At 44.4% G+C, this 23,814-nt stretch overlaps 1 protein-coding gene across 1 annotated transcript in view; it reads left to right on the top strand.

Moving 5' to 3' along the window:
- The window catches only part of LOC126272584 (putative phosphatidate phosphatase), a 337,576-nt gene that overhangs the window by 36,054 nt on the left and 277,708 nt on the right, over positions 1-23,814 (top strand). The window contains exon 2 of the mRNA XM_049975510.1: positions 12,953-13,084. Coding sequence (XP_049831467.1) covers positions 12,970-13,084 — 115 coding nt within the window. The 5' untranslated portion in view covers positions 12,953-12,969. The remainder of the gene's footprint in view (positions 1-12,952; positions 13,085-23,814) is intronic.

Below are 23,814 nucleotides of genomic sequence, written 5' to 3' on the forward strand. Positions count from 1 at the left end.
TTTGATCAGGAGAGGCACCACAGGGCATTTTAATTTCCACTGTCTATACTTTTACAAAAAAAATCATAAAACTTTGTCAGCATGACGAGGAAGGATTCAGGATTCACACTCACAGCAGTGGAAGTTCTAAAACATGACAAAATGAATTTTTTTAACATGTGAACAACTTTCATCATTTTTTTCACTTGCTAGTGGCTGCATTTGTTGCTATAGATACACTTTTCTTCATAAGTAAAAGAGATTCTAAGATGAATTTTGCACAGAATACAAACCATATTTAAAGATGTTTCAAAATCTACAATTTATTTAATTTATGAAAAATGAATGAGCTGTGACATTTTAAACTTCACGTTTAGCAAAAACTCAAATTTTATGGTTAATTATCTCAATTTTTACCACAGTTTTTAATAGATTTGTAAAATTCTAGAATTTTTCGTTAAGTAGTTTGTGTTTAATAAGCATACCAAGTCTGAAAGTAACAGGATATTTATTTTGTATATTATATGACCTAAGTACAGAAATTTGTGTTTTGTGGAAAAAGGGTCGTTTAAGTTTCTACATGTATTTGGCATTCTTTCGGAACTGTGCAGCACCATAAGCAGGTTCTTTTTAATTGTCTAAATCAGTTTTCTTCCTTTTTACATTCCTATGATACACTATTCTTGATTTTATCACCTCCAAAAATGATTTATCTGCTTTCACTACACGCTCTCTGCCTATCGCATTAAAAGCTTTGATATAGTTCACTCCGGGCTTAATTCCCATTTTCTCTAAAGGATATTCCTGCTTTGCACACCATCATTAAAACGTGAAACTGCATCATAAACACCAATAGCAAGTGCATTTCTTCCCATAAATGATTTTTGGCAATCTTTCCCATGTTGGTTAAAACTTTCATTTGGGTTTCGGGTACCCCTTAATGTAGATTTGATGACTTCCATTACAGCAACTGACCAGCAACTGACCCTTGGTTCGTCTCCGACTCTGAGAGGTAGCAGTCTCGAGCCACTGGTGTAACATTTGTTGTAGCACCCTTTACTGTGTATCTGTTGCCCTGGTGACGTTTATGATTGAAGCAACGAATTCTAGGCATATTGTGCGATAATATACAACAAACGAACACAAAACAGCACAGCCAAATGAAAATCGTTTCGAAACTCGCAAAACCACGCTGCAAGCCTTTCAAAACAGAGACCAAACAAAATCAGCGATCAAAACAATGCACGTCGATAGCAGCAGGGAAATTATCAATAGTTCTTAGTTTCACGTATGACAATCACTGGTGCAAATATAAACATTCGAGTTCTACAGAGTGAAGTACACTTCTGTATGACAGAAGAATGCTGTGCAAAGGGGTGTGCCACTGCATATTGGTGCACTTAAGACCAAATAACGTGCCTTACAATCTCTCAAATATATACACTCCTGGAAATTGAAATAAGAACACCGTGAATTCATTGTCCCAGGAAGGGGAAACTTTATTGACACATTCCTGGGGTCAGATACATCACATGATCACACTGACAGAACCACAGCCACATAGGTACAGGCAACAGAGCATGCACAATGTCGGCACTAGTACAGTGTATATCCACCTTTCGCAGCAATGCAGGCTGCTATTCTCCCATGGAGACGATCGTAGAGATGCTGGATGTAGTCCTGTGGAACGGTTTGCCATGCCATTTCCACCTGGCGCCTCAGTTGGACCAGCGTTCGTGCTGGACGTGCAGACCGCGTGAGACGACGCTTCATCCAGTCCCAAACATGCTCAATGGGGAACAGATCCGGAGATCTTGCTGGCCAGACTAGTTGACTTACACCTTCTAGAGCACGTTGGGTGGCACGGGATACATGCGGACGTGCATTGTCCTGTTGGAACAGCAAGTTCCCTTGCCGGTCTAGGAATGGTAGAACGATGGGTTCGATGACGGTTTGGATGTACCGTGCACTATTCAGTGTCCCCTCGACGATCACCAGAGGTGTACGGCCAGTGTAGGAGATCGCTCCCCACACCATGATGCCGGGTGTTGGCCCTGTGTGCCTCGGTCGTATGCAGTCCTGATTGTGGCGCTCACCTGCACGGCGCCACGACCATCATTGGCACCAAGGCAGAAGCGACTCTCATCGCTGAAGACGACACGTCTCCATTCGTCCCTCCATTCACGCCTGTCGCGACACCACTGGAGGCGGGCTGCACGATGTTGGGGCGTGAGCGGAAGACGGCCTAACGGTGTGCGGGACCGTAGCCCAGCTTCATGGAGACGGTTGCGAATGGTCCTCGCCGATACCCCAGGAGCAACAGTGTCCCTAATTTGCTGGGAAGTGGCGGTGCGGTCCCCTACGGCACTGCGTAGGATCCTACGGTCTTGGCGTGCATCCGTGCGTCGCTGCGGTCCGGTCCCAGGTCGATGGGCACGTGCACCTTCCGCCGACCAATGGCGACAACATCGATGTACTGTGGAGACCTCACGCCCCATGTGTTGAGCAATTCGGCGGTACGTCCACCCGGCCTCCCGCATGCCCACTATACGCCCTCGCTCAAAGTCCGTCAACTGCACATACGGTTCACGTCCACGCTGTCGCGGCATGCTACCAGTGTTAAAGACTGCGATGGAGTTCCGTATGCCACGGCAAACTGGCTGACACTGACGGCGGTGGTGCACAAATGCTGCGCAGCTAGCGCCATTCGACGGTCAACACCGCGGTTCCTGGTGTGTCCGCTGTGCCGTGCGTGTGATCATTGCTTGTACAGCCCTCTCGCAGTGTCCGGAGCAAGTATGGTGGGTCTGACACACCGGTGTCAATGTGTTCTTTTTTCCATTTCCAGGAGAGTATGTTCCATACATCAAACTATTCAGAAAGTTGTGTGCTACAAAATAGGATATCTTTGAAAATTAAATTTTTTACTTCCTACTCCACTTAAAGGCTCGTTAACGCAATAATTGATGATGGTGATGATGATGATGGTGATGATGATGATGATGATGATGATGATGATGATTATGATGATGACGAAGACAATGTTGATGAAATAGATACGTCTTGACTATCGCTGTACGTTAATTCTTGCAACAGATCTGGTTGAAACTGTAGAAAATTTGGCACCACAATCGCACGCTCTTTTTTTAAGTACTAATTCATACAGCAATCAGCATAAAAATACTACAACCAGTATACATAGTGCAAATGCACACGTTTACACTACCGACAACCTTGCGTTACATTAAGAGGTGATTAACATTTAAATTAACAATGAGTATAATAGGCCGTATACTCGGAAAGACTTTTAGGCATAACAGCAAGCTTACAGAAGTCGGCTGTAGGAAGCCCAAGTTGGACGTATATTGGTGCAGTTGAGTTGTGGTACAGTATCCGTTCGGATAGCCAAAGAAGACACAGTTGTCATCTTCTTGTTTGTGCAATGTATAGTTGTAAGAGCATAAATATCACGCTTATTAAAATATTTCGGTCTACTACACCATGGTCGAATGCATATCTTGGAGAAGACCAATTTTTCGTCCCCACATCTGTAAACGTCATTTTCGGGTAATGGTGATGGTGGTAGGGGGGCGAGGGGGGGGGGGTTCGGTAGCTTCTATGATAGTTGAATGTCCGAGTCACTCCATGGCCCGCTATTGAGTGAAGTAAAATTTCGTTTCCGCGTGCCTCTGCGACAAGACGTGAGATCACTTTTACAAAACTCGAAGACAATGGTTGCCTGTTGCTAATACCTGTTGCTAACACCCCCTGTTGGTTTTCTCGAAAAAAACTCATTCATCCACAGCGCAATAGCCCTAAACATGTTAATATGTGTGATTCTCTTCTCTGACGCAATGACATTAACGTGACGACACCAGGTCAGTAAGATGTACTTGTTTCCTTCAGCAACCGTGGTAGAACGTGAGGTGTGTTGTAGTGTTCTGGAATCTTCTGGAGCATTAATGTTCCTCCTGCCAGAACTCAGTGTCCAGTAGGGCGGGTTAATTTTACCATAACCTCCGCCTTTAAACTGTATGACTGTTGTCGTTCTGCCATCCACGTCTCCCTCACAGTTAATTTGAAGACGTTTAAAAGATTCCCACCTGGATCTTGTGGGCTTTGACTAGTTGCTCCATTTCCAGTGATGTCGCAGCGAGCTGTTCCCCCAAGTTCCGGGAGTATTTTCATGGATCGAGTAAATCAGTAGCTCCCATCTGCTGCAAATTTATACCCCCTACACCTCCTGACAGAGGCTTGGGGTACCAACGTAACTTCTTTTAATATTAAAGGAGACTTAGAGAGGTTGCTTTGAGGTAGAGAACAGTCATATACCCTCGTGTAAAGCGCAGGTGGTGGTGGACACTGCTTTCTCTCTCCCTTCCCCACGACGTTTAGACACGTAAAGACACGAGCGGCTCTAGGACCCTGGGCTTGGTGAATAACGAACGCTCTTGGCAAGCTCCGCTATTGCAATTGAACAGGGCGTTTGTAATTCGGAATCAGGATCATTTTCTAAAGTAATTACACACAACTGTTCCTTGATGAAGTGCAGATGTGTTGAATCCAATTTCCGATCTATCGTGGTGTAAATTTCGCGAGGGAGGGCAGTTCTAAATTTGGCTTTGTTCATGCTGCTGCTGTTAGAATGTCGGGAATTGTGCTAGCTCAGGTGGCCCTACGAATAGTATTCCTGCTGTTAACGTCCTTAAATTGATCAAGTGATCGTAGAACCCAAATTATCCGCCCATTTAATCCAGATTTTGATGAGATTTCTTTCTGGGTACTATGTCTTGGAATCTGTGTTAAATAGTTTTATCTGAAGCATATACCGAGTCGCTTATTCACCAAGCTCACTGACGCGCCTTGAACAGTTTGAAATAGTAAATTCTGTGAAAGTAATGCGCCCTCGTAATCTGATCGGGGTGGAGGCATCATATCACCAATTGTTAGAGAATTTAATGCATATTCATTTTAACCAAGATAAGTTCTCGAATCCTTTCGCCCAGAATCCAACGACAGCCCGCGGGCTGTGTAGGTCAAATCCTTTACATTTTGTAAGCTATCGAGTGATAGAATTTTTGCCGCAGCATGAGGTTCATCGTGTGCACGCGCCAATACCGGCAGAATGACTGAAGCGTATGTATGCGTTGTTGGTAACTGGGGTGACGGCAAATAAGTAAATATATGATATTGTAGAACAAATTGATCAGTGCTTTAAAATATATTTCAATCGTATGTGCCGTCCCTGTATGTGACGGAAACTTGGTACAGCGAACAGGTATCCGAAAAGTACTCGTTAATTCTCTCTCAGCCCCATCAGAGTGCAGTTTGTATATACAGACCGGCAATAGAGGTTTCTTGCATCTTTGTAGCGTGTGCGAATGGAACTCATGGAAATACAGTAAATGTATTTTCACGCCAACTGACTTAGCTCCACATGTTGTCAGTGTACCTGAACTTCTATGTGTGAAAGATTATTAGAACGATGGTAGCATCGACAGTTCACTATATATTTAACAACATATTACGATGCAATAAATGTCATACTCATCGGGTCTTGTAGGACTCTCAGAGTCAAAAGACTGCATTTTGACGACGACATGTACTCATGTCAGATAGTTTTATATTCTGACAGAATGTGACTTTGCAGTGTTACTTGAAAATGACCATTAGGCCGAAATTGAATAGTAACAATAAATAGTTTAAACAGTCAACGGCGACTATGATGTCTTTTGAGAAATATTATATGACTGTGAATCCCAACCATGAGAAGTGAATCTATTTTTAAATGTTTGACTGTTTCTTCTTTATCAAAAACGTTTCTCTCTCTATCTTTAGTAATTACGTTCAATCTACTGTGAGAACAGTTTTCTTCAAAATCTGTATCAACCAGCGAATAAGAAGAAAATTGCTTTGCATTATTGAAAGCAAATAAACTAAAAAATGCAAACGGGAGTCGTATGTTAGTATTTGAGGTGGTTAAAGAGAGAACATGTAGTCGAAATAAATTGTTGTTTTTAATGTTTATAAAAATAGATTAAGACTGTAGTGAATTGAAGTAGCTAAGCTGTTTTAACTGCTGTCCTTTAAACTTGAAATATGTTTCACCGAATGCTCATGGCTAACGGGAGAGATGTGCCACTATGCGGCGCAAGGCATAACATCGTCCGTTATGCCACATCTTACTGACTCACCAGATAAATATGAAGAAGTCTTTTCTAGTCGCTCGTTATCTCGGCGACGTAACGCGTCACCAGAGACAGGATGTATAGAGAACTTAGTACACAGGAACTTTGTATTTACATGACGTTGTTGTACATGGAAAATTACATTTTGGCATGACGTAAGTTGTGTACATCCAAACACCCTCAGAAGCCCGAAAGCGCCGAATACACATCCTTGAATGCAGCCACTTGCGTCTATCGTGTTGTATGAGTGTGTATACGTCCACGGGCATTAACTAATATTTTTTAACTTGAACACATCGCATCACTCTGGCCAATTTAAATGATGCGATTGAAGCTACCACAGTTAAAACTTTCGATGCAGATGACATTATGTGCAAAAGCACTACATGGACTCACATTAAATGCCATGGGAAACGAGTGGTTCCAAACATTTGGTGAAGCGTTGTCGGTTTTCGACTGACTTCATATGATTTTACATGTCTTTAATCTCTTCATATGTTTTAAACAGTGATATGAGATACTTTACAACTTTTGTTGATCCGTACAACATTTTCTCTTTCCGATTTTCTCAGCTCCCCATTTACTTAACATAGGTTACTCATTATAATTGTTTCTGACGGACATCTTCCCTGCACATACTCCCTATTGCCTCTTTGTCTTGCACCTGATCACCCCCAGTTAATTGTTAACATTCAGAGCCTTCAGTTTCTTCATCCAAGTTCCACTTTCTGAAAAATATATAGTAGAAAGAAACGTATCTCAATTTATAGGCTAATATTAGCGCTATTGCATAGGATGAGAGATAAGTAATGATACAAAACTGAGGATGGTGTTCTTGGAAAAACACCAAATAACAAGCAGTTATTTACGTGAAGCTAATGAATGTACGACGAGAAAGAAAAGAAAAAAAGAAGAAAAACACGCACCACGAAGTAATTAGCCAAATGGACAGGATGTCGGTGGATGTGGCGCACATGTGCAGACAAACAAATGATTACAATTTTTTTAAATGGATGATTTATTCAGGAGAAAGAGCTTTACAAACTGTCCCGTTTAATAAAGCATTGGTCCACATCTGGCCCTTATGCAAGCTGTTATTCGGTTTGGCATTGATTAATAGAGTTGTTGGATATCCGCCTGAGGGATATGGTGCCAAATTCTGTCCAATTGGCGCGTTATATTGTCAATCTCCCGAGCTGGTTGGAGGGACCAAACATTCTCACCTGCGGAGAGATCCGGTGAACTTGCTGGCGAAGCTATGGTTCGGTAAGCACGAAGAGAAGCAATAGAAACTCTCTCCGGGCATTATCTTGATAATGTAAGTCCAGATGGCTTTCCATGAAGGGCAACAAAACTGGGCGTAAGGGTACCTCATATGACAGCCGAAGGGGTCCTGCTATGAAAAGAAAGATCACCACAAATCATCACTCTCGGCTATCGGGCCGTGTGGCTCACTACCGTCAGGTTGGTACCCCACCACTGTCTGGGAGTCACCGGACACGTCTTCGGCCTACAATGTCACGGACTCTAGTAGAATTATCTTTAGTGACGAATCCCACTTCGAACTGAACCGCCAAGATCAGCGAAGACATATTTGGAGACGCCCAAGACAGTGGTGGGATACCAAATCGAATGTCATCCGCCATACTGACCAACAACCAAGAGTGATGGTCTGGGGTACCATTTCATGGTAGGACCCGTCTGGTTGCCATACGCGGTACCCTTACAGAACAGTGGCACGTCGACGATTATCTACAACTCATTTTGTTGTCCTTCATGGCATGCCTTCCTGAGCTTCTAGTTCAGCAAGAGAATGTCCTTCCACATACTGCGAGAGTTTTTGTTACTTGTCTTCACGCTTGCCATACCTTACGTCGGCCAGCAAGGTCGCCGGATCCCCAATTGACAGCGTTTGTAGCATTATGGGCAGGACCCCCCAACCAGGTCGGGATTTTGACGATCCAGCGCGCCAGGTGGAGAGAATTTGGCACGGTATCCCTCAGGAGGGAATCCTACAATTCTATCTATCAATGTCAAGCCGAGTAACTGCTTGTATAAAAGCCAACGCGTTATTGGCTTGCTCTATTTGTGAAGCTGTTTCTCTTGATTCTTGAACAAATAGCGAACTTCTCTGAAACTGTTATCACTTGTTTGTCTTCACAAGTACATCACATTTATCAATGTCCGTCCCATTTGGACAATTCCTTCGTGCTTTTTTAGAGTGTATGTTGTAACGAAACAATGTATTGGTGAAAAAAGTGTATGATGAGAACACGTATTACGCGAGAAGGCACAGAACGCCAAATTTATGCAAGTTAGCAGGTTTTCGTTTCCGTTGTCACTGAAGGTGAAATCTCCTGAGTTATATTACTAATCATAATTCTTCAATACCCGACTTTTCGATCTCATTTCCCCGATCTCCTTCAGAGTCTCACTGGTGTCTCTGAATGGTTCAAATGGCTCTGAGCACTATGGGACTTAACTTCTGAGGTCATCAGTCACCTAGAACTTAGAACTACTTAAACCTAACTAACCTAAGGACATCACACACATCTATGGCCGAGGCAGGATTAGAACCTGCGACCGTAGCGGTCGCGCGGTTCCATACCGTAGCGCCTGCAACCGCTCGGTCACCCCGGCCGGCCCTCTGAATGGCTGAACACTGTTGAGAGACTGTCGAGTTGACCCAGGCCAGAATCAATTCGCTCTCAGTGCATTACTGACAATGAGACCTTGCTATGAGGGCCCTACTTCCTTATAGAAACGTAGATCTCCAACGTCTATGACGATTGTTTCCACACATTGCCGTTTGTTACTAGATTAACCGACCACACAGGCAGGCTCTTTCGGGAGAATTATATAGCAACTATCTTTTCAATCAGCGTGAAGTTAAAAGACTCCTCCTACAACGGACGTGCCTGACCGCTCCACACTGCGGGAGTATGTGAAATGACGCTCCTTTATCGCAAAGTACACTATCTGATCAGAAATACCTGAACACCTGTTAGTGAACATTAATATGGGGTGTATTCACTGTCCACACTTTGCCTGTGTGACCTTTGAAGCCGGGCGTTGTGGCCAAGCGGTTCTAGGCGCTTCAGTCCGGAACCGCGCTGCTGCTACGGTCGCAGGTTCGAATCCTGCCTCGGGCATGGATGTGTGTGATGTCCTTAGGTTAGTTAGGTTTAATTAGTTCAAAGTTCTAGGAGTCTGATGACCTTAGATGTTAAGTCCCCTAGAGCTCAGAGCCATTTGAACCATTTGACCTTTGAACCCTTTTGGGGATACTCCCAATGAGGCGTCTGAATGTCTGTGAAGGAATGGCAGCCCATTTTCCTTCAATAGCTGAAGCCAAAGATGGTAGTGAGGTTGGACTCTGGGGTCAAGGACAAGCTTAGCTCATTCCAGAGAAGTTACATTGGGTTTAGGTCAGGCCTGAGGGAAGCCGAATAAATGTCACAATTGTTATTGTCCACAAAGGCTTGCAACACAGATGATGCTCTGGGGGAGGGTGCATTGTCATGGTGATGCAAATAATCATCGTCTTCGAACTGTTCCACTACTGTAGGCACTACACAATACTGTAAAATGTCTTCATATCTTTCCGCATTTAGAGTTTTGTTAAACGCGATGGGAATATGAAATCACACCCTAACCGCAAAAACATCCTCATACCATAAGAGCTCCTCCCTACTATTTCATTCTTGGAACTACACACGATGGCATTCGCCAAATCCAAATACATCGGACTGCCAATGTGTGCAATGTGAGTCATCACTCCAAATAACTCGTTTCCAGTCATCCACTGTCCACTGACGCTGCTCTTCACTTCAAGCTTCACTTAGTACTGACTATCAGAAATGTGCGGCTTACACGCAACTGGTCGACCACTGTGCCTCATTCTTTTCAACTTCCTACGCAAGTCATTACGCTAACTTGGATGCAGACAGCGCCTCGGAACTTCACAGATGATTCCTTCCGCTGATTTCATCCAGTTTTTTACTACCACCGTCGGCAATGTTCGACAGTCCGCTCCCGGGGCTCTTGGTTTTGCTGTTGTTGTTCCTTCGCGTTGCCACTTCACAGTCTCATCACCAGCCGTCGACCTGGACAGTTTTAAGAGGGTTGAAATATCCCTGAAGGGTCTGTCACTCATCTGACATCCGATAATTAGCCCACGTTCGAAATGACAGCTGTCCCTGAACGACTCACTCTGCTGCTACAGCTTCTCTACTGACAACAAAATTCTGCCTGGCTGCTTTCATGCTGGCAGGTACACCTCTTGCGACCTCTAGTGGCCAATCTGCATCACATAGTAGTGTCCAGACAGTTTTGATCAGATTGAGTATGCATAAAAAAACTGGAAGCTCAATAAAAGAGCCGGCCGTTGTGGCCGAGCGGTTCTAGGCGCTTCAGTCTGGAACCGCTCGACCGCCACAGTCGCAGGTTCGAATCCTGCCTCGGGCATGGATGTGTGTGATGTCCTTTGGTTAGTTAGGTTTAAGTAGTTCTAAGTTCTAGGGGACTGATGACCTCTGATGTTAAGTCCCATAGTGCTCAGAGCCATTTTATTCAATAAAAGAATGCGTTGAGGATTGCGAACGCCGTAGGCTCTTAAGCTCTTTAGCTACAAAATAGCAGGTCAGCAACTGGAAGCAGTTAATTCCATAAATTATCTGCGAGTACGCATTAGGAGTGATTTAAAATGGAATGATCATATAAAGTTGATCGTCGGTAAAGCAGATGCCAGACTGAGATTCATTGGAAGAATCCTAAGGAAATGCAATCCGACAACAAAGGAAGTACGTTACATTACGCTTGTTCGCCCACTGCTTGAATACTGCTCAGCAGTGTGGGATCCGCACCAGATAGGGTTGATAGAAAAGATAGAGAAGATCCAACGGAGAGCAGCGCGCTTCGTTACAGGATCATTTAGTAATCGCGAAAGCGTTACGGAGATGATAGATAAACTCCAGTGGAAGACTCTGCAGGAGAGACGCTCAGTAGCTCGGTACGGGCTTTTGTTAAAGTTTCGAGAACATACCTTCACCGAAGAGTCAAGCAGTATATTGCTCCCTCTTACGTACATCTCGCGAAGAGACCATGAGGATAAAATCAGAGAAATTAGAGCCCACACAGAAGCATACCGACAATCCTTCTTTCCACGTACAATACGAGACTGGAATAGAAGGGAGAACCGATAGAGGTACTCAGGGTACCCTCCGCCACACACCGTCAGGTGGCTTGCGGAGTATGGATGTAGATGTAGATGTAGATGTAAAGAGGGTGTAAAATGGTGGTAGCTGACCACCAGGAAAAATGAGACCAAATAGTGTATTTTAAGAGCATACGAGTGTTACCCCGAGAAAGTAATATTTATAGAAGTAAAGCCCATGCAGTAACTGAAACACCGAAGGATCAGTACAATTTCAATAGAGATGATTGTTAAATGGCTCCACCTTCATGGCTGTCCACTTTCGCGGAAGTGAAGATCTAACCGCGGCAAGGGAGGAACATAAACAGGCGGTACAACGTCAATAATATTTTTCCAGAAACAAAGGATTTAAAGACATTAGCTGACAATGGACACTGATGTATTTCAATGGGGCAAGTTGAAATTTTTTGCCGAACCAGGATTTGAACCCAGGTCTCCTGCTTACTAGGCAGATGCGTTGACGACTTTTTTTTTTTTTTTTTTGCTCTGCTTTTGTTCGTTGCCTATGTTGGGGGCGAACATCCCATGGCACCTGTTAAAGTTCGCCAGCTTGCACAGTTTTTTTCCTTGTTTTTTTTTTCTTCCGAGGGCGAAGACTCTGAGCTACCGTGCCGGCAACCACTACACCATCCGCACACAGTGGTCGCCACCACCGTACGAACTACCCTAGCAGGTCCCCATGAAGCCCAAACTTAAACTACATACTTCTGATGTGCTGTCCCTGGTCATTAGCCGCATTACTCACGGCATCTCGCCGATTCCCGTAACAGTTCGAACTTGGTATGCATCTGCACCAACATCGCCTTAATTACATATATGTGGTGCCTGCTATTTCGGATATGCCTGAAAGAACATACATCATATATAAATAATATTTTTGATTCCCACTCTCTTTCAGTATACGCTTTCAGCACTCACTCAGTGACGACAGTGCATCAATGTCAGGAAGAAGATTTTCACCCAGTAACTCCACTTTTTCGGAAAGGCCCGTGAAAACAGCATTCTATAAGTGATAACGACACTGTATTTCGACAGGTTTCAGGCATCCGGGGATACCAGCGGAAGCCTGAAGAGGTCGAACCGATGTGTACTGAAGAAGTTTAAAGAGGAGTGCTGCCAAACAAATCAGAGGACGTGTCCAACAAAAAAAATCTGTAACGTCGAAATAGCGGCAGCATTCGACCTTAATAGGGTAAACCTATATACGTTAGCTGGAAATGGCAGCGGGGCCCCTGTGTCAATAGGCAGAACGAAGCAGCGTAAAAATAACGTACCCTCCATTCGCTGTTCGCCAGCTTTCAGTTCGCTAGGAGCATCATTCACACAGTTGACGGCCAGTGCGTCCTTATCTGAAGCACGCGACGGTCAATGGAGAGCACCCACCCCAGCGACCGAACGCGGACCGCGGCGCCCAACCGCGGCGCTGATCAATGGAGGGCGGGCGCTGTGGAGGGCCAGGCTGGTGAATGCGAAGCGCTCTGAGCAGCAGGGCCCGCGGAGCGTGCGGCCGCCTAAACAGCCATCTCGTTAATGGAGAGAGCCCTCGGTGACGTCACGGCGCGTGTTCCAGGCTGGGCCGGCGCGCGCATGCGCAGCGAGCCGCCGCAGAAGCAGCCCTGCCCGGCGCCACCCGCCGCCGCCATGGCCGTGGTCAGGCTCTCCCTGGTCAGGGTCACCCTCGAGGTCACCGTCATACTGCTAGGTGAGTACCAGCCGCTAGCATACTTTAACTTGCACGATTGCAGGAGATGCAGAGGACACAAAAATTAAAAGATACCTCTGGAGCACAGAGAAGCAACTGTATGAATATCAACAATTTAGATGGCAAACCAGTAGTAAGCAAACTAGCGGAGGCTGGAAGACGGAAGGAATAAATTGTTTAAAGATTAAAAAAGATATTTGCTCAGGGTAGTTGCAGCATCCAAATTGCGCTCCATATTTTTAACGATGTCCAAACTGAAGAATTACATCTCTATTATGCCAACTGAAGATGGGTGAAAGGTCGAAACGCATCTTCATATTAACAAAACACATTTAAAAAGTGTATGGTTGGTGTATTACATAAAGTTATATAGTTCATAGCCACGGTGTTGAACAACCAGTAACATATAGCTTGACTCTTACATAGAAGATTGCAGCAACCATCCAGTTTTTACAATGGTATTTATTTTTTTAAACAACGCCGTTACTGGTTTCGAACGCACAGGTTCATCTTCAGACGGCTAGCTCACGTTTTACACTGGATTTCGCCATTTGTTTCCCCACCTGACGAAATTTCCTTTGGGGTGGTGGTTGTTGTTTGTTTCTGTTCTGGTCTTCTGTCCTGAGACTGGTTTGATGCAGCTCTCCATGCTACTCTATTCTGTGCAAGCTTCTTCATCTCCCAGTACCTACTGCAACCTACATCCTTCTGAACCTGCTTAGTGTATTCATCTCTTGGTCTCTCCCTCTGCCATTTTTACCCTCCACGCTGCCCTCCAACGCTAAATTTGTGATCCCTTGATGCCTCAGAACATGTCCTACCAACCGATCCCTTCTTCTGGTCAAGTTCTGTCACAAGCTTCACTTCTCCCCAATCCTATTCAATACCTCCTCAATAGTCGAGTTCCTTGGGGTAGTGGTGCCGATGAAGAATCCGCGCCATTATGTATACATACTTCCATGTGATGAAACTTCTTAGCGTGTGAGTGGTGCTCTACACTTTGTTCATGTTTATACACAAAAAAGTGCATTATACAGTTTTCGCTGCTGCAAGCTGATAAGCAGCCTGCACTTGAACATAATGGCGCGGATTCTTCATCGGCACCACCACCCCAAGGAAATTTCGTCAGATGGGGAAACAAAAGGCGAAATCTAGCGCAAAACGTGAACAAGCCATCTGAAGATGAAACTGTCGGTTCGAAACCGGTTTTGTACCCAGCGACCGGCTCTAAATTTCAGTTTCTGATTCAACAGTAACCAGTAAAATGGATAAATTGACATTAAATAAATAGAGCTTCTATACACTGAGGTGACAAATCGTGGGATACCTCCTAGTATCGTGTGGGACCCCCTTTCGCCCGGAATAGAGCAGCAACTCGACCTAGCATCGACACAAGAAGTCGTTGAAAGTCCACTGCAGAAATACTGAGCCGTCCTGCCTCTATAGTCATCGGTAATTGCGGAAGAGTTGCCAGTGCAGGATTTTGTGCACTATCTAACCCCTCGATTATGTCCCATAAATGTTCGTTGCGATTCGAGTCGGATGATCTGGGTGGCCAAATCATCTGCTCGAACTGTTCAGAATGTTCACCAAACTAATTGCGGACAATTGTGGCCCGCTGAAGGGCGCATTGTCATCCTTAAAAATTCCATCGTTCTTTGGGAACATGAAGTCCGTAAATGGCTCCAAACCGTCTCCAAGTAGCCGAACATAGTCATTTACAGTCACGGATCCACGTAAACACAGTCCACACCACCATGAAGCCACCACCAGCTTCCACAGTGCCTTCTTGACAACTTGTGTCGATTGCTTCATGGGGTCCACGCCACACTCGTGTCCCACCGTCATCTCTCACCAACTAAAATCGGGTCTCATCTGGCAAGGCCATGGTCTTCCAGTCGTCTAAGGTCCAACTGATGTGATCACGAGCCCAGGACAGGCGCTGCAGACGATTTCGTGCTGTTAGTAAAGACACTCACTCTGGTACTCCGCTGCCATACCCCATTGATGTCAAATTTGGCCACACTGTTCTACGTTCGTCGTACGTCCCATATGTCACGCAGTGTTGCTTGTCTGTCAACACTGACAACTCTACGCAAACGCCACAGTTCTCGGTCGTTAAGTATGGCCGTCGGCAAGTGCATTGTCCGTGGTGAAAGGTATTGCCTGACGTTTGTTATTTTCGGCACCTTCTGGACACTGTGGAACACGGAATATTGAATCCACTAACCATTTTCGAAATGGAATTTCCAATACGTCTATCTTCAATTACCATTCCGCGTTCAAAGCCTGTTATTTACCGTCGAGCGGCCATAATCACGTCGGAAACCTTTTCACATGAATGACCTGAATGCAAAGTACAGCTCCACCAATGCACTGCCCTTTTATACCTAGTATACGAGACCGTGCCGCCATCTGTATATGTACATATTGCTATACCATGAGATTTTTCACCAGAGTGTATAAGGAAAACAATCCTAAAGACAGTATTATGGAAAAAGAATAGAAAGTGATATAAGTTGATATGATAGGTATGATAGTGCGAGTACAATTTCGAAGAGCATTGAGAGACATAAGTCGAAACAGTTCCCAGTAATAGACAACATTCTCTTAGAATTACTGAGATTCTTGAGAGAGACAGCCAAGACAAAACTATTCCAACTTGTAAGGAAGTCACATGAGACAGGCACAATACTCTCATACCTTAAGAAGAGTGCAGTAAATAAAAAGAGGACAGTTGCTGACAATTGTGAATATCACCAAACGATCTGTTTAATCCTCTTAGTACCACTGGGGTCAATATAACCCCCATAACCACAATGAAAACTGTATCTCCCTTGTTTTCAAAACTATTATTTTCAAAATACATGTCTTTCTTTCTTTGACTAAATTGTATCCAATGATGTTTTGTCAATTTTTATATTTGGAACACATTAAAATTTATTCATGGTCTCTTGCACTGAGTACCACTGAGATCAATATGATCCCAAAAAATTTTTTTTTCTAAAGTAGTGTCTATGAAAACAGTAGCATTACTGTTACACTCAACAACTTTAGTGCACGTTTTTATATTAGTTCTCATTAAAATACTGCCAATATATGCGATGTAAATTACTGGGGGACTACATAACTACTGCTAGTAGGGAGGTTAATAGGCCATGGTCGCAAAATACTGACACGAATGACACATGAATGGAAAAACAGGTAGAAGACGATCTTGGAGAAGATCATTGTAGGTTCTGCAGGAACATAGTAACACTCGAGGTAATAGTGACCCTACGGCTTTTGGTGGAAGAAAAGTTGAAAAAGGCAAACCTACATTTGTAGGACGAAGGATAAAATGCAGGGAGCGAGAGGTTACTTACAACTTGCACAAAAATTAGAATAGCGTCTAACAGTCGAAGTGCATGAAAGGGAAGCAGAGCTGAGAAGGAAGGAAGTGTGGGTTGTAGCGTATCCCCGATGTCATAAAATGAACATCAACAAAAGTAAAACAAGGGTACTGGAATGCAGTCCAGTTATATCAGACAATGCTGCGACAATTAAATAAGGAAATGAAGCACTAAAATGTAGTAGATGAATTCTATTATTTGAGCAGCAAAATAGCTGATGACGGCCGAGATAGAGAGGATGTAAAATAAAGACTGACAAGAAAATCTTTGTGAATAAGAGAACTGTGTTAACATGCATACATATTATAAAAGTGTATGTTTGTATGTACGTACGAGGGTCATTCAATAATTAAAGAGACAAATTGGTCTGGAGAAAAAAGTGTTTATTTTTACAAAACAATACTTTTTCTGCTTTTCAATATAATCCCCTTGAACATTTATGCACTTGTTCCCACGGGCTACAAGCGTTTTTATTCCCGCTACAAAGAACTCTTTATCTTGATGTTCGAACCAGTTTCCTACAAGCTGTTTCCAGCAGCTACCGAGGTGGACATCAAGCTACGAAGAGAAGGTTTGAAAAATTTTTCTATTGAAATTTTCTCTAGAGTAATTTACTCAAAATCGAATGAGACATGTTGTGGCTTGGAGAACACATGTGAAAGACAGGACGATGGTTTTTAATTTTGTATGTGAAAAGTAAAAGTTTACTGAGAAAAAAACACTACAGACGCACATGTAGCTCTGCTTCATATACACAAAACGTTAATTAAATGTACTAAAGACAGAATACCGTTAACATCCGAAGAGGACATGGTGCTACATCACTTCTATTGGTGTCGAGTCACTTGCTTGCCACGCCACTGCCAAGTACTTGCTACGCCATGCGTCAAATCACTTCCCACAGCACATCAGAGTGTGTTCTGCCTAGCACTTAAAATGAAATTAACTTACTCATTTAAACAGGCACAAGCGGACGTGTGTGTGGTACCATCACGTCCCTCCCCCCTCCCCCTCCCCCCTCCCCCCTCCTCCCCCCACACATAGTGAAACTTGGTTACTGAAGTTCTACTACGTTTAATCACATTGCTCCCCTCTATACTTATGTGTTATTTGCACATGCTGAATTTGCATCATGGAACTAATGGTGTGATGAATTGATCCGCCTGTGTTGCAAGACGTTACATAGAGATTATCTGAATATTGCTGAATAATGACTGATATGTCGACATTGGGCAATAGCTAATAAATACGATAACTGTACAGCTTCTAGGGGACAACGTTTTCATTCGAGAAATATTTTAAAGGCGGAGCACAACATCGTAGTGGCGAAGATGGAACGGGAAAGCGTTCGCAGCCTTTTCAAAGGGCAGTGGTTCCTGTGAAAGGACATTGTCGATTCCCTTCCACGTCCTTAAACACAGTCGAGCTTGTGATCCATTTCTAATGACTCCCAAATGAACGGGCAGTGAAAGCGTAATTTTTCATCCTTCCTTTTCAAAGGAAGTGTTCCAGTATTCGTTTTGGGGAAACCAGGGGAAACGTACAGGTATACATCTAATGGTTCTGATGGAGGTTTGAACCCTTCTGTTCTGTAACCAGGGTCCGCTGCCCTAACCACTGCACTACTCCTTTCGCTAGGAAACAAAAGCCGCGACGCCTTTTTTTGCCACGGAGCCCGAGGAGATATTCAGCTGTCTAAACGGAAAGGATTTGTTCTCGAGCATGGCGCTTTCGAGATTCGTGTTCCGACTTTCGTTCGTCACGTGTAATTGGTTATGTTTATACGACGTGTGCATCGAGTGCGTGTATCGTGTTTCTATCACAGATGGGGAGGAGGGAGGGGTGAGACCAGGTGCTAACACAGAGCCTGCTCCTCTTGAAAACACTGACCGCACTGGCAGGGTGCACTCGTACTCGGGAGGACGCCAGTTCAAGTCCTCGTCCATCCATATCTACATCTACAACTACTTACATACTCCGCAAGCTACCGAATGACATGTGGCGGAGAGGGCGCTGTACCACTCCTAGACACTTCCTTTCCTGTTCCACTCGCAAACAGAGCGAGGGCAAAACAGTTGTCTATAAGCCTTCCTACGGGCTTCCCTCCAGTGATTACCATCCGAGCACACGAAGCATCTCCGCAACACTTGAGTGTTGTTCGAAACTAGCTGCCCGCCTCTGCTCACTTCACCGTCTTCCTTTAATTGGGCCTGATGTGGAACTAGAACACCCGAACAGCACCCAACAATGTGTCGCTCTAGCTTCCTATACAGGGTCTCTTTTACAGACGAACCACACTTTCCTACATATTCTACCAATAAACCGAGGTCAACCATTCGCCTTCCTACTACGGTCCTTAAATGTTCATTCCATGTTCTTGAATGCTCATTCCACTTCATATCGATCTGCAGCATTACGTCCAGATATTTAATCGATGTTTCTGTGTGACGCAGCAACATTATTAATTCAGTACTATAATTCATCTGCATTATCTTACATTTTTCTGCATTTAGAGCTAGCTACCATTTATTAGACGAACTAGAAATTGTGTGTAAGTCATCTTGTATCCTCCTACACTTACTCAACATCGACATCTTCCCATGCACCACAACATCATCGGCGAACAGCCGCAGCCTGCTGTTTACTCTGCAGGCAGATCATTTACGTCATTTATGTGCGAGTATACAGAGAACACACTTCCGTCGGGCGCTCCTCACGATACTCTTGTCCTGATGAACACTTGCCGTCGAGGACAAAATATCTGGGAACCTATTCCATATGCTTGTACCTTGGTTAAAAGTCGGCAGTCTGGAACCATTCATACGCTTTACGGAAATCTAGGAAAACGCAATCTGCCTGTTGCTCTCCATCCAGAGTTCGCAGTATATCATGTGAGAAATGGACAAGCTGAGTTTCAAACGAGCGATGTTTTTTTAAAACCGTCCAAATTCGTGGATATAAGCGTCTATCTTTCAAGGAAATTTATTGCATTCGAAAAAAAATGGTTCAAATGGCTCTGAGCACTATGGGACTTAACATCTATGGCCATCAGTCCCCTAGAACTTAGAACTACTTAAACCTAACTAACCTAAGGACAGCACACAACACCCAGCCATCACGAGGCAGAGAAAATCCTTGACCCCGCCGGGAATTGAACCCGGGAACCCGGGCGGGGGAAGCGAGAACGCTACCGCACGACCACGAGATGCGGACTATTGTATTCGAACTGAGAGTATTTACAGCGGACTAATGTTAAGGAAATTTGTCTGTAATTTTGTGTCACCGTTCTTTTACCCTTCTTATATATACAGGAGCCACCTACACTTTTTTCCAGTAGCTTGGGCGAGAGATGCGCGGTAAATGCAAGCTAAGTAAGGGGCCATTGCTGTAGAGTACTCGTTGTTAAACCGAATTGGGATTCCATCAGGACCTGGCGACTTAATTACTTTCAACTCTTTCAGTTGCTTCTCTACACCAGGGATGCCTGTTACTACGTTCTCCTTATGGAAGTCACTGTGGTGGTATGTACGATTCTATTGCGAGATCTATTTCGAAATGCAAACTTTGAAACTTCGGATATGCTTTTGCTGTCAGAAGACTGGTGAATGAGTGTCATGATAGAAGCCTTAGACCCACGAGATCCATGGCCTCCTTCCTTTGCCTAAAACACTTACGGCAAATGCTAGGCCTGGTGCTATGAAAACGACATCGCCTGTTTCTTTCCTTATGGTTCCCCAATCCGAACTTGCAGTTCAGTAACCTCGACGTCGACGGGACAAAGTCTAATCTTCCTTCCTTTCTGAAAAGAGTAAAGTCTGGCAGCGGGCTTAAAGTCCTCATCTGATAGCCTAATCAGCGACAACAGTGAACATGTCCCCTTTCCATGACACACTGCGGTGCTGAGAATTCAACCCAGGATACTGGTATCGTTCTGCGTGGAAGCCTACCCCAGTGCCTCTCCAGCCATTACCGTGCGTCACCGCCTACGGTACGGAGATGGGATTTCTGAAACTCAGAGACGCCGTGTGGTAGCACCGTAGAGGCGCCTCCAGTTGAACGCTTGCCTTCCTGTTGCGGTTGCGGCAACAGCTAAAATCGAAGCATCCGCTTCCTCTATCGTCTGCTGCCGCTGCAGTTCCGCTTCCTCAGCACGTGTCTGTTCAGTAGATTCCAACAAAGTTAGATCGCTTTCTGTCACATTATTTTACACGGGCATGCATTAGGGAACAGCTACCATTTTATTATTTAGCTCCTGTAGTTTCTAATACGTTGAACAAAACAGACGAGAAGTTATTATTTGTGCTCGATAGGCATAAATAGATGGGCAAAGGGGCACAGGTGAAATAAGAAGATAAAGAGCTATTGCACCAAGGACGAGTATAAAGATAGAAGGCATACGAGAAAACCCAAATAACAGTAGATGATTCGAGTGAAGGATGGGTGTTCAGAAACTTGGAGTACACAAGATGCGCTAACTCGCCTTGGGGGGCAAGACGGAAACCGCAGAGTAGTAGAGGCCAATTTGTTTTACGGCGTAAAGTCAACGACCGGTACGCCATACGGGAACGAAAGGGAAGAAACAGCTGTGAGAAGAGACCAGCCAATCGCACGCTGACTTCCCTCCAAGACAACAACGCGACAGCAGCGGCCCCTATGTGAAGAGGAAATAAGCGCCGCAACCGACTGGTGACGTCCTATTTCAATAGCAGCTTCAACATTACCCTGTCCAACAGCAGCGATAACTCTAGTCACTTCGCCTGTACTCTCTGCGTAGCACAGACTTGGGATTGTCTACAATGAAGAATATTGATTATTTTGTATGTCGCCCTTTCCTTGCGACACATCTGACTGGTTGCCGAAGTTAAACATTTAACTTTCTTTTTTTAATAAAACTCATTAATACGACTTGTTTGACTGTTTGTGTAGCGGACCGAGGATTCTGGCTTCCTAGACACTACAACTTGCATGGTAGATACTCGATACAATGTACAGAAAAAGTCCCTCTGCAGTCCCTTGCGGCATTATAAGCACATGACTGGCATGAGTCCTGCGAAGTACGATATCGCGAAGAGGAATGCAATGAATCAGACGTCGCTTTAGAAAAAAAAAAAAGAAATACGTAATTGGAGCAATGTTGAGTTACACGCAGCATTTGAAAATTTCTAACGAACATCTCTGTTTAATACGTAAGAAGACATATTATTCTAGGTGTCTTTATAACATCCTTTAGCGGTACTGCAAAAACAAGAGAAACTGGAATCACTAGAAGCCTCCATAATCGGCTAAGAGTCCTCGGATCTTACTCTAGAGGCAACACTGAGCTGGCTTCACGATGTGAGGAGCATCGGGTTACATGGCTATACCAAAAGAATTGCTAACGATAGTAGTCGGGGGGCCAACGATGAAATTAGAAGGTATAGTAAGTACGTTCGTATAGAGAATATGCCAACAGCAGCTGTTTAAATTCCTTTGAAAGGAAAATTATTGAAATTGAGGAACCCTACAATCAAAATGAATGACCCACTAATCGAGGGAGAACTGTACAGATTCGAAGATATAACTTCAAAACGTCTATCATGCACAGACACAGCTGGTTTTACAGAGTCGTCAACAAAATAGTACCAACTGGACGTAAAATATAGAGAAGGTGGAAAATATAAATTTAGTATAGCAAGGCTGTAATATACAAGAGGCTTTTAATAAGTAAGGCAACACATTTTTTTCGCGGCCAATGTCGGCTGTAAAAATGTAGAATTTGTTGTGGGATATCGCCGAATATTATTACAAAAAAATGGTTCTAATGGCTCTGAGCACTATGGGACTTAACATCTATGGTCATCAGTCCCCTAGAACTTAGAACTAGTTAAACCTAACTAACCTAAGGACATCACACAACACCCAGTCATCACGAGGCACAGAAAATACCTGACCCCGTCGGGAATCGAACCCGGGAACCCGGGCGTGGGAAGCGAGAACGCTACCACACAACCACGACCTGCGGACGAATATTTTTACTTCAGCTCTTAAAGTTTCATGTGGCGGTGCTATACGTAGCCTTCAAAATGGCGTCTGTAACGGGGGAGCTTTCAAAGCAGAGAGCTGTCACTGAGTTTCTTTTGGCGGAAAACCAGAGCATCGTAAATATTCATAGATGCTTGCTGAATGTCAACCGAGACCTGGCAGTGAACAAAAACACGGTGAGTCGTTGGGCGAGGCGTATATCGTTATGACAACAACCTGTCCAGTCTCCCACGTGCCGAAGGGCTGCACGCAGCTGTGACTTCTGCAATGTTGGAACGTGCGGACACTCTCATTCGAGGTGAACGACGGATCATATCAAACGCATCGGATCTAAACTGGATGTATCCGTTGGTAGGGCTGACACACTCGTACACTAGGCAGGGTCCTCAAAGGTGTTTGCTGACCATAAGGAGCAACGAAGTTTCATGTCTGCGGAATTGCTTGCGCCCTACTAGGTTGATCGTGACAATTCTTTGTCGAACATCGTTACAGGCAATGAAACGTGGATTCATCACTTGTAACCAGATGCAAACCGGCAGTCCATGGAGCAGCGCCACACCACTTATTCTCCGAAAACAAAGTTCAAAGCCGCACCCTCAGCTGGTAGAGTCATGGCGCCGGTCTTCTGAGACTCTGAAGGGGCTATTCTGTTTGATGCCGACCTCACGGTACAGCGGTCAACTCCGCAGTGTTACACACTACCCTCAGGAAACTGAAGTAGAAACTTCAGTGTGTTTGTCGCCATAAAAATGCAAACGAACTTCTCCTTCAGTCACGTGTGCGCACCCGTTAGAAGCTCAAAAAACTCCATTGTAGCGTTCTACCTCATCCACCCTACAGCCCGGATCTCGCACCTTCCGACTTCCATCTGTTTGGCCCAATGAAAGATGCGCTCCGCGGGAAGCAGTACATCGATGTTAGTGAGGTTATTGGTTCGGCAAAGTGTTGGCTCTGACATCGACCAGTGGAGTGGTACCACGCCGGCTTACAGGCCCTCCTACTAAAGTGGTGTAAGGCCGTCGCACTGAACAGAGGTTGTGTTGGAAAACAGGGTTTTGTAGCCAGAAGAGTGGGCAATAATATGCTATATTGGAATCCTAACTAAAGGAAACTGCTTTCAGAAAAAATGCACTGTCTTACTTATTGAACGCCCCTCGTACGTACCCAACGCTCACTTAAAAAAGAGATCATGCTGTCACACCTTAAGCCCCGCATTTCGTCCGCTATTTATTTCTATTCTCGGCCTTGATTTAAATTATCTTTTTAAATGCAAAATCGAAGTATATATCTCCTTTTATTAATTCTGTTTGTTCTTAC

Source organism: Schistocerca gregaria, chromosome 5 (assembly GCF_023897955.1).
Source record: "Schistocerca gregaria isolate iqSchGreg1 chromosome 5, iqSchGreg1.2, whole genome shotgun sequence".
Taxonomy (NCBI): domain Eukaryota; kingdom Metazoa; phylum Arthropoda; class Insecta; order Orthoptera; family Acrididae; genus Schistocerca; species Schistocerca gregaria.